The sequence below is a fragment of the Chiloscyllium plagiosum genome, unplaced genomic scaffold (genome assembly GCF_037043375.1).
Source record: "Chiloscyllium plagiosum isolate Xiang-an unplaced genomic scaffold, Cpla_swu_hap1 HiC_scaffold_43, whole genome shotgun sequence".
NCBI lineage: Eukaryota > Metazoa > Chordata > Chondrichthyes > Orectolobiformes > Hemiscylliidae > Chiloscyllium > Chiloscyllium plagiosum.
In genome coordinates, this window is record NW_028270181.1 from 27,268,591 (window position 1) to 27,285,600 (window position 17,010).

Here is a 17,010-nt window from a genome sequence, read left to right on the forward strand (position 1 = left end):
TGAAGTTTTTTGCCTTAATTAAGTTGTACTTAAATTGAACTCTTGCTCAGACTTCGTCAAAGCAGATCCTGACTCTTTCTAACCATTTTCATGGAATATAGGAACAATGAAGCTTATCAGCCTGACTTGCCTGTCCCACCATTCAGTAAGATCGTGCCTGATTGAACACCTCCGTGATTTTTACCCACCATAACCCCATATCCCTTTATGCCATTCATAATCAGAAATCCATCAATTCCTACCTTAAACATATTGCAAGAGTAAACTTCCAGACCCCTCTGACAGAGAATTCAGAGGTCAACCTTCTGAGTTTTTAAAAATAAGTTCCCCCTTGTCTCAGATCTACGTGTTTATATTGTGGCCTCTGGTTCTAAACTCCCCAGCCGGTGGAGGCATCTACCCTGAGATATTTTGTGGTTTCTGTCAGATCACCTCTCATTCGTCAAACATCTAGCAGTTTCTGTAGCCGGTTTTTGGAAAAACAGAACTGGTGTTTACAGCTGCGTGACTGTGGGGCCCATGATGTTTGCTTTCATTCAAATCTCTTTATGTCTGTTTACCACTGTTTGAAACAAATATAAGTTTGCATGCACTTGCTTAATTGTATAAACCTTTAGTACAAAAGCCAATCAGAATTGCTGTTCAACTGGATTTTCAAAGGTGTACATGGAATTGAATGTTATCCGATATCTGGAAGTGTTCAAATGTGCAAGGTGAGTGCCAGTACCTCAAATGCAGAGTGCCCCTATATTGTGTGTCTGTTTCCTTGGTTACTGCACATAGTGCATTCTTGTTGGATTCAGAATACTACACTGTACACAGTTCAGCAATTTAAGGAGAATAATGCAAATATCTAGGTTTCAGTCCAGAACAGCTGATTAATATTGTAACAATATAGCATTGTGCTCTGTTGATATTCCTCATTTATGAGAGTGTTTGTTTTTTTAATATATATATAGTCCCAATGGAAGATCCCACCAGGGATATGGCTGAATACATGGAGACCAGTCGAGATGATATCTGGGATAAGATCCCTTCCAACAAGCAAGTCACCTTTCTAGTATATCGTGAAGGGGACCAGTTGAATTTCTTTCGAGTTGTCGATCGAGGGGATGGCACTTTAACACCACTCTCTGAGTCCTTAAGGTATGTTAAATAAATGATGAGCTCTGCTCATTTCTTGAATTCAGTGATATGCTTTTAATGTGCAATAATTAACAAGTATTTCTTGAATTGTTTGCTTGAATTTGAAGAAACTTTGTTGTAACCAGACACTGAATTGGCTTCCTTGGAGGACTGCGATTATGAAAATTGTCTTTTATTTGGGAGGAACAAGATTAACAAATACATTTCTTTGTTTAAGTTTATCTTTGGGATTTGGGTGTGACCCAGGCAAGTTGGTAATTATTGGTTGCCTCAGTGTGGCATCGGATATGTGTGTGCATTGTCCTTACATTTGTAGACCAGTTGCATTTTTAAAACAACCAGATTTACTCTAATTCCGTTTCATAGGAGTTTTGAATTGAATTTATTGTCACGTGTACTGAGGCACAGTGAAAAGCTTTGTCTTGTGAGCAATACTGGCAGATCACAGAGTTAAGTAGCACAGATACTTAAATAATAAGTAAACAGCGGCAAAAACAAAAACACCGGTACAGGCGAATGTTAAGAGTTTGTGAGTCCATTCAGCATCCTAACAATAGTAATGTAGAAACTGTTTTGGAATCGGCTGGTGCGTGTGTTCAGGCTTCTGTACCTTCTCCCCGATGGTAGAGGTTGTAGAAAAGTATTGCCAGGGTGGGATGGATCTTTGAGAATGCTGGCAGCCTTTCCTTGACAGCGGGCCTGGTAGATGGATTCTATAGATGGGAGGTTGGCCTCTGTGATTGTCTGGGCTGAGTTCACCACTCTGTGTAACCGTCTCCGATCTTGAATGGTACAGTTGCCATACCAGGTAGTGATACATCCAGACCGAATGCTCTCGATGGCGCACCTATAAAAGTTGGCAAGGGTATTTGCCGTCATGCCAAATTTCCTCAGCTGCCTGAGGAAAAACAGAGATTGTTGGGCCTTTGTAACCGGTGCGTCCACACGAAGAGTCCAAGAAAGCTTGTTGTTGATGACCACTCCCAGGAGGTTGACAATCTCCACTCGTTCCACTCTGTGCTGTTAATGTGTAGGATGGCATGAGTAACATCCCACCAAAAGTCAATCATGAGTACCTTAGTTTTGCTGGTATTGAGAGTGAGGTTGTTCTCAATACAGCATTTTTCCAGGTCTTCCACCTCCCATCTATAGTCTGTTTCATTGCCATCTAAGATTCAACCGACTATGGTGGTGTCGTCAGCGAACTCGTAAAAGGCTGGTATGCAGTCATGGGTTTACAGTGAGTACAGTCAGGGACTGAGTACGCACGCCTGGGGGGCTCCAGTGTTGAGTGTTACTAAGGACTTGTATCTTCAGATTGCACATCCAGTGCCATGCTAGATTTAATGGTCGTTTTCTGTCCAGAGTAAATGGGTGTTTTGTTTTGTGTCTGTTGCAGGGTAATTTAAAACAAAATGTTTTATTTTTCTGATTTAAGTGGAGGTTCAGTGTTCAACCTATATGCAGATGATGAAGATGAATCGGAAGAATCTCCATCTGGTCAGCAGATACTAGAGAATTCAATTACTATGAACAAAATGAAACTGTTGAAAGCAAAGATGGAAAATATGAATCTTAGTAAAAAGGTATGGTTGAAAGCTTCAGAATTTGATGTATTATTTCCTCCATGCCTGTGGAGCTAATTCAGCAAAACTAATTATTAACTTGAACTCTCTTAGAAGCACATTAGATATCAATCTTGGTTTTCTTTTGTGATTGAATAGACCTGTTAAAAACTGGGCTAACATAAACTGTAGTTTACTATTGGTCATTGATTGTCTCCTGGTTTCAGCATGTCGGAGTTGAAAGGTCATAACTTTACTTACGGGCTGATTCAATGGTAAAGGCCATAAACAAACAGTAAAATAAACCAGACTGGAAAAAACCTTGGAATGGCCAAGATTCACTGGGGGGTTGCAAAAAAGCTTGAGAGTGGGAAACTATGCGAATTCATTAAGGGCTTAATGGTGGGCGGCATGGTGGCACAGTGGTTAGCACTGCTGCCTCACAGCGCCAGAGACCCGGGTTCAATTCCCGCCTCAGGCGACTAACTGTGTGGAGTTTGCACGTTCTCCCCGTGTCTGCGTGGGTTTCCTCCGGGTGCTCCGGTTTCCTCCCACAGTCCAAAGATGTGCAGGTCAGGTGAATTGGCCATGCTAAATTGCCCGTAGTGTTAGGTAAGGGGTAAATGTAGGGGTATGGGTGGGTTGCGCTTCGGCGGGGCGGTGTGGACTTGTTGGGCCGAAGGGCCTGTTTCCACACTGTAAGTAATCTAATCTAATCTAAAAAAAGATCTATATTAATAATTAGACACAAGAAAGAAGACCTGAGACAAAGTAACAAAGCACAAAGGCAGACTTGCTAGAAACATAGTAAAGATAAAAATAGAGGAAGAAGTTGGGCTGTGCATATCTTATGAGAAAAGGTTGTACAGGTTGGGTCTGTGTTTATTGAAGTTTAGAAGATTTACAGGCAGTTTTGCTGAAACATACAAGATCCACGGAAAAGTGAGGAATTATAGACCAGCTAGCCTGACATTAGTGGGGAAAATGCTAGAGTCCATTATAAAAGATTTAATACCAGAAGACTTGTTGACTTGGTCTGATTTTGTCACCATGAAATGGAAATCATGTTTGACAAATCTGCTGGTATTAAGGGGGAACCAGTGGTTGTGGTTTACTTGGACTTTCAGAAGCCTCTTTTAAGATCCCATATAAGCATGTAAAATTAAAATGCATGCTATAGGGGATAGTATACTGACATAAATGGAGAACTGGTTGGCAGACAGAAAACAAAGAAGGAATAAACAGGTCTTTTTCTGATTGGTAGACATTGATTAGTAGGATACCTCAAGGATCATGGCTTGGATCTGAGCTATTCAAATATATGTTAATGATTTAGATGAGGGAACTGAATGTAATATCTTCGGGTTTGCAGACAATATAAAGCTGGGTGGAAGGGTGAGCTTTGAGGAGGATGCAGACCTGATTTGGACAAGTTGACTGAATGGACAGATTCATGGCAGAGGAAGTAAAATGTGGATAAATGAGAGTTCATCCTCTTTCGTAGCGAAAACAGGAAGGCAGATGATTATCTGAATGACAGTAGCTTGAGAAAGGAGTGAGGTGTGATGAGACTTGAGTGTCCTTGTACACCAGTTACTGAAAGTAAGTATGCAAGAGTGAAAAAAGGAAATTATACTTTGGCCTTCATACCGACAGGATTCAAGTACAGGAATGTCTTGTTGCAATTGTACAGGGCATTGATGAGGCCATAACTGGAATATTGTTTCCTATTTTGGTCTCCTTATCTGAGGAAGGATGTCTTGGCTGTAGAGATTTACCAGACTGATTCCTGCAGTGTTGGGATGGCAGGGCTTGCATATGAAGAGAAACTGTTCATTGAAGTTTAAAACACAACCCTCTGAGAGAAAAAAAATTCCTATCTGCTGTGAAAGGGTGACCATTAATTTGAAAACAGTGTCTCCTAGTTCTGGCCGTACCCATGAGAGGAAACCGTTCTGTCAAGACCATTCGGGATATTGCACATTTCAGTCAAGCCTCCCCTTATTCTTCGAGACTCAAATGAAAATAAGCTTTGTCCAATTCATCTTGAAGGATAGCATTCTCTTAGCTGCCTTGTTTACATAGTGTACCGGTGTATGAATATTTTGTGACTTATGCACTAAATACTTAAATCCCTTCACACAAAAATTTCACTCACTCTCCAGTTAAATAGTGCTCTGCTTTTTTATTCTTTCTGCCAAAATGAACAACTTCCCATTCTTTTACTTTGTACTCAATCTGCCCGATTTTTTTTATCCATTCACATTGCCTGTATCCGTTTCATTGAATCCTTCCAGTGTAGAAACAGGGCTTCAGCCCACCAAGTCCACATCAGCCCTCAGGGTATTCCACCCATCCCACCCCTCCCCCAGTCTCCGTAACCCTGCATTTCCCACAGTTAATTCACCTAACCTCCACATCCCTGGACACTATGGGCAATTTAGCATGGCCAATCCACCTAACCTGCACATTTTTAGAATGTTTGCAACATCTGTATGGCATCTTCAAAGCATCCTTTCCTACCTACTTGGGTATTGTCTGCAAATTTAGCAGTTATGCCTATGCTGCTCCCTCATTTAGACTCCACTCATCACATCTTGCCAATTAGACAAAGATCCACTTGTGCGTAAATTCTAATTGCTGCTTACCAGCCTGTCTTCTATCCATGATAGGGCATTAGCCCGCTATAACAGCTTTTATTTTCTGCATTAAGCTTCGATAAGGCATTTTGTCAAGTGCCTTTGGATAATCCTACTACAGTACAACTGCAGGTCCCTTTCATTCAGTGATTGTTACTCCTTCAAATAACTCAAATCAATTAGTTAAACGTGATTTCCTATGAAGAAATCATACTGGTTTTTCCTGATTGACCTTAAATTTTTTGAAGTGCACAGCAATTTTCTCTTTAATGATTAATTCTGTCACCTGTCCCTTAAGAGATCATTTTAACTGGTCTAGTTTCTTGTTTATGCATCCTTCATTGAATGGAGGAGTTATATTTGGTACTTTTCCAGTCTGATAGAACTTGGATTCAGGGAACTTTGATGATAATTTCCAAATGTGTCCACTATATCATTAGCATCCTCTTTTAAAACCCTGTGAAAATGTCCATCTGCAGCCAGAGACTTGTCAATCTGAAGCTCCATCAGTTTGTTTAGTGCCACTTCCTTCATGATTGTAATTTTGTGTTCCTCTCTCCCTTCCACCTCCTAATTTATTACTGCATTTTTAAATCTTCTATAATGAAAATGGAAGCAAAATATGTTAAATTCATCACTTTTTTCATTTATAGGATGTAGGTATCACTGGCTAAGCCAATATTTATTGACCACCTCTAAATGTCCAGAGAGCAGTTAAGAATCAACCTGTTGTTATCGATCTGAAGTCATATGTAGGCCAGTTCAGGCAGGGATGGCAGATTTCCATCCATAAAAGACATTAGTGTACTGGATGGGCTTTTATGACAATTAGCTATAGACACGCAAGCACCATTAGACCATGTCTTTTCATTCCCATCTTTTTAAATTGAATTCAGACTTCACCATCTTGCATGTTAGAATATTAGTCTGGAAATCTAGATTGCTAGTCTATATTACTGTTATGTCACTTCCCCATTTTAACACTCTAAAGGATCAACACTCATTTTACTTATGCTTTTCCTTTTCAAATACCATTGGAAATTCTGGTATCTCATTCTTGCATTTAGGCTAGATTCCACTCATACTGTAATTTCTACCTCCTTATTAAACTTTTAGTCAATCTCTGCCATTTTTTATATTCTGACTAGACATCTGATTTCCATAAGATGTGGCTCAAATTTTGCAATCACAAAATAGGAACTTCCGTGAACACAAGCTGCAAAAAATGCCTATGGTATTAATTCTTTTTTAAATGCATGCTTTTAATTGGTTTAACGTGATACTGTAATTGAAAAATTGAATATAAGTAACATTATTACTCAAGATAGGGCGGCACGATGGCACAGTGGTTAGTACTGCTGCCTCACAGCGCCAGAGACCCGTGTGGAGTTTGCACATTCTCCCCGTGTCTGCGTGGGTTTCCTCCGGGTGCTCCGGTTTCCTCCCACAGTCCAATGGTGTGCAGGTTAGGTGAATTGGCCATGCTAAATTGCCCGTAGTGTTAGGTGAAGGGGTAAATGTAGGGTTGCTCTTTGGAGGGTCGGTGTGGGCTTGTTGGGCCGAAGGGCCTGTTTCCACACTGTAAGTAATGTAATCTAATCTCCATTTTGCCTGAGGGCCTTCACCCTGCTCTCTTTCTCAAAGTTAAGATTGATCAGAGAGCTTTAATATCCCCATTGTTTCATGTGTTGCTGGAAAAGTGCAGCAGGTCAGGCAGCATCTAGGGAACAGGAGAATCGACGTTTCGGGCATTAGCCCTTCTTCAGGAATGAGGAAAGTTGGTCCAGCAGGCTAAGGTAAAAGATAGGGAGGAGGGACTTGGGGGAGGGGCGTCGGAAATGTGATAGGTGGAAAGAGGTCAAGGTGAGGGTGATAGGTCAGACTGGGGTGGGGGCGGAGAGGTCGGGAAGAAGATTGCAGGTTAGGAAGGCGGTGCTGAATTTCATGGATTTGACTGAGACAGGCTGGGGGGAGGGGAAATGAGGAAACTGGTGAAATCCGAGTTCATCCCTTGTGGTTGGAGGGTTCCTAGCCGGAAGATGAGGCGTTCTTCCTCCAACCGTCGTTTCGCTGTGGTCTGGCGATGGAGGAGTCCAAAGACCTGCATATCCTTGGTGGAGTGGGAGGGGGAATTAAAATGTTGAGCTACAGGGGAGGAAGGGGAGGGAGGAATCTGAGACTGTCCAGGTGAATTTGAGGTCGGGGTGGAAGGTGTTGGTGAAGTGGATGAACTGTTCAACCTCCTCGTGGGAGCACGAGGCGGCGCCAATACAGTCATCGATGTAGCGGAGGAAAAGGTGGGGGGTGGGGCCAGTGTAGTTGCGGAAGATAGATTGTTCCACATATCCTACGAAGAGGCAGGCATAGCTGGGGTCCTACCCTGAACAACTTCTCTTTCCAATCCTCCCACTTCCTCCAAACGAAAGGAGTAGCCATGGGCACCCGCATGGGCCCCCACGAGGAGGTTGAACAGTTCATCCACTTCACCAACACCTTCCACCCCAACCTCAAATTCACCTGGACAGTCTCAGATTCCTCCCTCCCCTTCCTCGACCTTTCTATTTCTATCTCAGGCGACCGAATCAACACGGACATCTACTACAAACCGACCGACTCCCACAGCTACCTGGACTACACCTCCTCCCATCCTGCCCCCTGTAAAAACGCCATCCCATTCTCCCAATTCCTTCGACTCCGCCGCATCTGCTCCCAGGAGGACCAGTTCCAAAAACGCGCATCCCAGATGGCCTCCTTCTTCAAGGACCGCAATTTCCCCCCCGACGTGGTCGACGATGCCCTCCACCGCATCTCTTCCACTTCCCGATCCTCCGCCCTTGAACCCCGCCCCTCCAACCGCCACCAGGACAGAACCCCACTGGTCCTCACCTACCACCCCACTAACCTCCATGTACAGCGCATCATCCGCCGTCATTTCCGCAACCTCCAAACGGACCCCACCACCAAGGATATATTTCCCTCTCCTCCCCTATCAGCATTCCGTAAAGACCACTCTCTCCGTGACTCCCTCGTCAGATCCACACCCCCCACCAACCCAACCTCCACTCCCGGCACCTTCCCCTGCAACCGCAGGAGGTGCAAGACTTGCGCCCACACCCCCCCCCCCTCACCTCCCTCCAAGGCCCCAAAGGAAACTTCCATATCCGCCACAGATTCACCTGTACCTCCACACATATAATCTATTGCATCCTTTGCACCCGATGTGGCCTCCTCTATATTGGGGAGACAGGCAGCCTACTTGCGGAGCGTTTCAGAGAACACCTCTGGGACACCCGGACCAACCAACCCAACCACCCTGTAGCTCAACATTTCAATTCCCCCTCCGACTCCACCAAGGATATGCAGGTCTTTGGACTCCTCCATCGCCAGACCACAGCGAAACGACGGTTGGAGGAAGAACGCCTCATCTTCCGGCTAGGAACCTTCCAACCACAAGGGATGAACTCTGATTTCACCAGTTTCCTCATTTCCCCTCCCCCCAGCCTGACTCAGTCAAATCCATGAAATTCAGCACCGCCTTCCTAACCTGCAATCTTCTTCCCGACCTCTCCGCCCCCACCCCAGTCTGACCTATCACCCTCACCTTGACCTCTTTCCACCTATCACATTTCCGACGCCCCTCCCCCAAGTCCCTCCTCCCTATCTTTTATCTTAGCCTGCTGGACCAACTTTCTTCATTCCTGAAGAAGGGCTAATGCCCGAAACGTCGATTCTCCTGTTCCCTAGATGCTGCCTGACCTGCTGCACTTTTCCAGCAACACATTTCCATCTCTGATCTCCAGCATCTGCAGACCTCACTTTCTCCATTGTTTCATGTGCCAGTTTAATGCCCCTCACCTTGCTGCCATCACCATTGTACCAGAGTTTCTGCTGAGAATGGTGAGAGAAAATGAAGTGTAATCAGAGCAGTGAGAATGAGACAAGAGAAGGAAAATTTTTAAGTAAATGGCAGACTGCAAGAGAAACTGGCAAGAAGCAGAGCAACAAAGATTTGCTAAGAAAAAGACAAAAGAGAAGGGAATAAATGAATGACTCCAAGAATTGAAGATGTGGCTAATAAGAACTGATATATATAATATATCCATGCACAGTGGTCTACAAATCAACTAGTATTTACCAAATAATTCACAATTAAATCCTGGATTAACATGTCCCCATTTTCCATGTGCTTTTTTTTTGAATAAATATTCCCAGTGTACCACCCATTGGAAATTCAGTATCAGTGTGTTGAAAAATCTCTCCAGATTATCTTGCCTTTTATATAGAAACGACAGATATTTAAATGTATATCCACCCAACTACATGTAATGTGGTTCCCTGGAGGTGAACTGAAAAAAGTATTTTTAAAGTAAAGTATATAGTTAGAGTTTTTTTTTTAAAAATTACTCCTTAAAATGTTTTCTAATGTTATATCCTTGAAAATTTTTTTTTAATGAATGTATATAACTGTATTTATCATCTTTCCACAAAGCCCAAGAAAATCACCAAGGTGAAGCCGAGACCTCCAGTAGCACCCAGACCCACCAGCAGTTCAGTCACCGCAGCTCGTCACCGCCTTTTCCGGGTTCTCCCTCACAACGGGCAGTCTCTCAATCATTCACTGTGTCTACCTCCTGTTGGTGATCCAATGCTTTCATACCATAATGTACTGAGCCCCAATTTTGCTTCTGGTGTTAGCTTAGCTCCGTCATCTTCTAACAGTTTCCTACTGAAGGATGATGAGAATGCTGACTTGAGCCCTTTACTCCAGAGTGTTATCCCATCCCCAGGCATGGTTCTGCAGGGAGAAGTGAGAAACTCTCGGCAACAGAAGATGCTTCCACCACTTCTTTCTCAGGACTTCAGGGAGGCCCCAACAATTTGCACGGACTTCGTAACCGATTGCGTAGCAGGTAGCTCGCGGCGAAAATCCCCCGTTACGGAAACAAACCTCTCGGAAGAGAAAAGGGTACCCGATGATACTGCAAGTGTCCTTGCCCTATCTGTTGATGCTGATCAAGTGGAAGAGGCCAACCTCCTGAGTGAAATAGGATTTAACACTTCATTATATGAGCAGGTGCCAATAGAGGCTAAGCCTGCAGAAAGAGAAGCTGGGGAACCAAGTGTTATCCAACCAGGCTTTCCAAACATGCGTGGATATGTTCCAATGGAATCTGAAAAATCTAACCTTGCTGAATTAATTCAGAAGAAGGAAACTGGTGTGTTGCCAACCCAATGTCCTGAACCAGTCTCTCATCATTCTTTAATTGCTCTCCCAACTCCAAGACCCCCAAAGACATTTGATATAAATGGCCTAAGACCCCCTGCTTCTCAACAGTTGCTGCAATCTGCTCAGGATGGTGGCTCTTTCCCTGGTGTTTCGTTCTCAAAGGCAAGCAGGCTTCGAGGACTCAAGGTAGACTCTCCTGGAAAGAAAGCGGATATAGTTTTGAAAACAGAAGTGACTGAGATGACAAACAAAGCAGCAAAAGAGCCTGTGGGCTCTCCAAAAGACATTGGAATACTTGCTTCGCTGGCACGAAGCACATCCAGAGACAGTGTGCAAAGTAACTGCGGGACAAGCAGACAGCGGACATCTGGCATTGCACTACCTGCTAGTGTTCAAAATTTTCACGAAGAGATTTTTAGAAGCATTCCTTCACCAGATCGAGTTTCAAATACATTTGTTGTAAGTGAATTCCACTAATTTTGTGAAAATAAATCTCAGGGCACCACAAAATGTAGACCAAATTGCACTCCAAATTTACATATCCATAAAACCAATGCAAGAATGAACTGGAAACATAACCAATAAACCTTTAGTGCACTAATTCTTTATCTCTTGCCCATTATGCGGTGTTATACTGTGTTCAAGCTGGGTAGGAAAATAATGAATTATACTTTAACTTCAAATGATTTGTGGTGTCCTGAGCACTTTGAGTGATTAGCAGTGCACCGTATGTGAACTTCATAACATTGTATTGTAAACTTCTGTCATCTCTAATATCCATAGATTAATATTATAGATTAATGTCTGATGTAGTGTGTTTAGGTAGCTTCACAAGCTACCTAATCAAAGCCACTAATCTGGCAACTAAGCAAACGTGCAAAACGTTATCACTATACATTGGTTCTACAGACTTTTATAACTGCCATTTTAGGAAATCAGAGCAGTGTATAACTTAGAAATGGTCAGGTGCTGCTGGTGGCCTTGCTTGCTACCTTTGTCCCTCTAGAGATTGCAGATGCCATCAAAAGATTTTGGAGAACAAGATTACAAGTTTAGAGCACCACTGTTCTTTTCAAAGGAGCAGCCACTTAAAGTTGCTGTGGGAAGTCTGAAAGTGAGTGAAAAGTCAAGGGAGATGAGTGAGAGAGAATCTTTTCTTTGGAAACGGCATGCATGTCATGAAGTGATAATTTACTGGTAAGAATATTACAGATGATGACCAGAATTCATTGCATTCAGGTGAAGCAGAATCGTCAGCAAAAGGGTGAGAATAGGGTTAGTTAATGAGTTGAGCGGGTGAAATTAGCGACATGACCTAGAGGACAAGTCTGCGGCAAATCTAATAGAAAAGACCAAGGGAATAAAAATAATCAACCAGGACACACCGGGTAATGTGAAAAAAATTGAATTAATCAAACAGATACTGCTGTCTCAAATGCTGTAAAATGTACTTCCATTTGTGTCAGGAACACCTTAAACAACTTAGCAAGGTACACAACTGTGAATATCTTGCACATCAAAACAACTCTGTGCGCCTGTGTAACTTGTATTTTCCGATTTGTGTATCATGCATAGATATTGGAGTAAGTGCATTGTGCACAGAGAAAAGATTACTGTTTAAAATCGTGCTCAAACAGTTTTTAGATCCAGCATATAGTGTGCAGTTCCCGAGTTGAGCTGTTTCTCTGTTTGTCTCCTCTGCTAAGTTAAGAACCTAAGTAGATGGGATTGCTCAAAGATTTTCTTGAATAGAAGACAATAGGCTTCATTCACTCTATAAAAAATAAATTATACAGGCTTTGTAGAACTTGAACTGAAAAACATGTTGCTGGAAAAGCACAGCAAGTCAGGCAGCATCCAAGGAGCAGGAGAATCGACGTTTCGGGCATAAGCCCTTCTTCAGGAATGAGGAAGGTGTGCCAAGCAGGCTAAGATAAAAGGTAGGGAGGAGGGACTTGGGGGAGGGGTGTTGGGAATGCGATAGGTGGAAGGAGGTTAAGGTGAGGATGATAGGTCGGAGAGGGGTTGGGGGCGGAGAGGTCGGGAAGAAGATTGCAGGTCAAGAAGGCGGTGCTGAGTCCGAGGGTTGGGACTGAGATAAGGTGGGGGGAGGGGAAATGAGGAAGCTGGAGAAATCTGCATTCATCCCTTGTGGTTGGAGGGTTCCTGGGCGGAAGATGAGGTGCTCTTCCTCGTGTTGCCATGGTCTGGCGATGGAGGCGGCCAAGGACCTGCATGTCCTTGGCGGAGTGGGAGGGCGGGGAGTTAGAATGTTCAACCACGGGGCAGTTGGGTTGGTTGGTGCGGGTGTCCCAGAGGTGTTCTCTGAAACGTTCCGCAAGTAGGCGGCCTGTCTCCCCAATGTATAGGAGGCCACATCGGGTGCAGCGGATGCAGTAAATGATGTGTGTGGAGGTGCAGGTGAATTTGTGACGGATATGGAAGGATCCCTTGGGGCCTTGGAGAGAAGTGAGGGGGGGAGGTGTGGGTACAAGTTTTGCATTTTTTTGCGGTTGCAGGGGAAGGTGCCTGGAGTGGAGGTTGGGTTGGTGGGGGGTGTGGACCTGACGGGGGAGTTGCGGAGGGAGTGGTCTTTCCGGAACGCTGATACATTGGGGAGACAGGCCGCCTACTTGCCTGTCATCAATAGTGCTATCAAGTAGCACCTGCTCAGCAATCACCTGCTCAGTTCCTCCAGGGACACTTAGCTCCTGACCTCATTTGTTCAACATTGACAAAAAAGCTGAATTCCGGATGTGAGGTGAGAGCGGCAGCCTTTGACATGAAAGCTGCATTTGACAGACTGTCATATCAAAGAGCCCTAACAAAATTGGAATCAGTGGAAATGGGGGCAAACTAAGCAGGCTAAGATAAAAGGTAGGGAGGAGGGACTTGGGGGAGGGGTGTTGGGAATGCGATAGGTGGAAGGAGGTTAAGGTGAGGGTGATAGGCCGGAGAGGGGGTGGGGGCGGAGAGGTCGGGAAGAAGATTGCAGGTCAAGAAGGCGGTGCTGAGTCCGAGGGTTGGGACTGAGATAAGGTGGGGGGAGGGGAAATGAGGAAGATGGAGAAATCTGCATTCATCCCTTGTGGTTGGAGGGTTCCTGGGCAGAAGATGAGGTGCTCTTCCTCGTGTTGCCATGGTCTGGCGATGGAGGCGGCCAAGGACCTGCATGTCCTTGGCGGAGTGGGAGGGGGGGAGTTAGAATGTTCAACCACGGGGCAGTTGGGTTGGTTGGTGCGGGTGTCCCAGAGGTGTTCTCTGAAACGTTCCGCAAGTAGGCGGCCTGTCTCCCCAATGTAGAGGAGGCCACATCGGTTGGAGCGGATGCAGTAAATGGTTGGAGTCACACCTGGCACATAAGATGGTTGTTGATATTGTAATCCAGTCATTTCAGCTCCAGGGCACCTCTGCAGGAGTTCCTCAGGGTCGTGTCCAAGGCCCAACCAACTTCAGCAGCTTCATCAATGACCGTCCCTCCAACGTCCCCTCAGAAGTGGGATGTTCACCTTGATTGCACAATGTTCAGCACCTTTCATGACTTCTTGGATGCTGAAGCAGTCCATGTTGAAATGCAACAAGCCTTGGATAATATCCAGGCTTGTGCTGACAAGCAATATTTGAGCCATAAAATTGCCAAGCAATGACCATTTCCAATAAGAGACAATCTAACCTCACCTCTTGATGATATAATGATGTTATTATCATTTAATTCTCCCCCTATTGACATCCTGGGGGTTAACATTGACCAGGAAATCAACTGGACTTGCTAAAGTGGCTACAAGAGCTCGTGAGAGGCTAGGAATACTGCAGCCAATAGCTTTTAGTTTCCCAAAATCTCATATACAAGGCACAAGACAGGAATATGATGAAATACTGCCCATTTGCATCGATGTTTGCACCTGCAACAATACTCAAGAAGCTTGATAATTTCCAGGATAAAGCAGCCAGTTTGATTGTCACCACATCTACTTCTTCCACCATTGATGCTCTGTAGCAACACTGTATACTATCTACAAAATGCACTGCAGAAATTCACCAAAGATCCTTAGACGGCAGTTTCCAAAGCCCTGACCACTTCCATCTAGAAGGACTGCTTAACAAATACACCGGGTCACCACCACCTGCAAGTTCCCCTCCAAGCCACTCACCATCTTGACTTGGAAAGATATTGCTGTTCCTTCAGTGTTGCTGGGTCAAGTTCTGCAGCTCTCTCCTTAAGGGCATTGCAGGTCTACGTGTTGCACATGGACAGCAGTGGTTCATGAAAGCAGCTCACCGCCACTTCTCAAGGGCAACCAGGGACAGGCAATAAATGCTGGCATAGCCAATGATGCCCATGTCCCACAAGTAAGTTTTGAAAAAAAATCAGAGCCTGAGGACTGACCCCTGTGGCACTTCACTAGTTACATCTTGCCAACCAGAAAAAATCCTTTTCTCCTGATTTTCTCCTTTCCACTTTCATTGGTTAGCCAATCCTCTATTCAAGTTAATAAATTACCCCAACCCCATATGATCTTGTGTACAGGTTGTTCTGTTGTCAGCCATGTTTCATCAGGGCGGATTGACTATAACATGACTGACAGATTGTTCTACTGAACGGTTATAACGATTTTCAATTGGTGATCTCCTGCAGTGCAGTTTTGTATAACAGGTTCCGTAGCATGATTTTCTACAGTGTGAGGTTGCAGAGGGACACAGCTGTCACGTTATAGCGGAATGACCCGTAGTAACCTTTTGTGTGGCACATTATCAAGTGTCAACTGGAAGTCCAGATATAATACTTCCACAGGGTCCCCTTAATCCATATTGCTTGTTACATCATCAGAATACTCTAGCAAATCAGTCAGACATGATTTACCATTCATAATACCATTCTAACTCTGGTTGTATTTTGACTTTCCAAATGACCTGTTATGATTTCCTTAATAATGGATTCTAATAATTTCCCAATGACACGATTGATCTGTAGTTTCCTAATTCCTGTCTCCCTCTTATTTTGAATAAGGGTGTTAGATTTGCATTTTTCCAATCCATTGAAACCTTTTTTGCATTCAGGGAATTTTGGAATATTATAACCAATGGGATTCACTATGTTATCTGCTACTTCCTTTAAGGCCCGAGGATGTAGGCCATCGGGCCCTCAGGACCTGTCTGCCTTCAATCTCAATAATATTGCTCTGCACTTTTTCCCCAGTCATACTTGTTCTAAGTTCACTCCTTTCGATAAGCTCTGTCTTACCTGTTATTATTGGAAGGTACGAGTGTCCTCCACCATGAAAACTGAAGTCACATATTGATTTAGTGACTTTGGTATTTCTATGGTCTCCTTATTGGCTCCTTTGTCCCGTTCTCCAAGAGACCAATGTTCACTTCAGCTACTCCTCTCGTGTATATTCTTATAGAAGCTTTTGCTTTCCCGTTTTATATTCTGCACTAATTTTCTTTAATAACTTAGCTTTGCTCTTTTTATGACTTTTCTTTAGTAATCCTTTGTTGATGTTTAAAAGTTTTCCAATCTTCCGGATGCCACTTGCCTTTGCAATATGTTGTGCCCTAGTTTTTGTCTCTGTTATCTTTAACTTGTTTAGCTTTTAGAATATTGAGCTCAATGATCAGCCATGACCATGCACACTACCAAATGCAGAATAGCCTGTTCCCTATTTGGTTCACCAACATGTTACTTTAGGAAACAATCACTAATATGTTCAATGAAGTCCTCCTTGAAGATACCCTTACCAGTTTGATTAATTTATTCAAATCACCCATAATGAATGCTGTAATTCTTTTACCAACTCTCTGTTTCCTGGTTTATGCTGTGTGCCACTGTGGGACTGTTGATTAGGGCTCTATAGGTTACTCGGAACCGAGACATCTTTTATTTTAAAAAATCACAGGATCTGGACATTGCTGGCAAGGCCAGTATTTATTGCGCATCCTTAATTGTCACAGTTAAGAGTCAACAATATTGCTGTGGGTCTGGAGTCGCAGACAGGTCAGATGGGATAAGGATGGTAGTTTCCTTCTCTAAAGGATATTAGTGAACCAGGTGGGTTTTTTTTGACAATCAACAATGGTTTCATCTTAATTCCAGACTTTTATTGAATTCAAAAGCCACCATCTGCCACGGCTGGATTCGAACACTGTTGCCAGAACTCAGACTTGGGTCTCTAGATTAACGGTCCAACGATAATACCACTAGGCCATCACCTCCCCTAGCCTTTCTTCTGCTTTTTTTTCTACCCTTGCCAATTCAATGTCTTGATCTCTGTGCTGATCTCATTTCTCACAACAGTACTGATCTCAGTCCTTTACTAACAAAGCTACAACACTTCTTTTCCCTAACTTTCCGTTCTTTCCAAAACTCTTAGAATCCTTGGATATTCCATTCCCAAATCTGGTAACCACATCTCAGTAATCAGCACAAGATTAT

At 43.7% G+C, this 17,010-nt stretch overlaps 1 protein-coding gene across 2 annotated transcripts in view; it reads left to right on the plus strand.

Annotated features, from left to right (window-relative positions):
* zfand4 (zinc finger, AN1-type domain 4) overlaps positions 1 to 17,010 on the plus strand; it is a 68,539-nt gene that overhangs the window by 40,467 nt on the left and 11,062 nt on the right. For both annotated transcript variants that reach the window (XM_087982536.1, XM_087982538.1), the window contains 3 exons: positions 960 to 1,146; positions 2,585 to 2,732; positions 9,840 to 11,036. In XM_087982536.1, the coding sequence (XP_087838662.1) occupies positions 960 to 1,146; positions 2,585 to 2,732; positions 9,840 to 11,036 (1,532 nt within the window). The remainder of the gene's footprint in view (positions 1 to 959; positions 1,147 to 2,584; positions 2,733 to 9,839; positions 11,037 to 17,010) is intronic.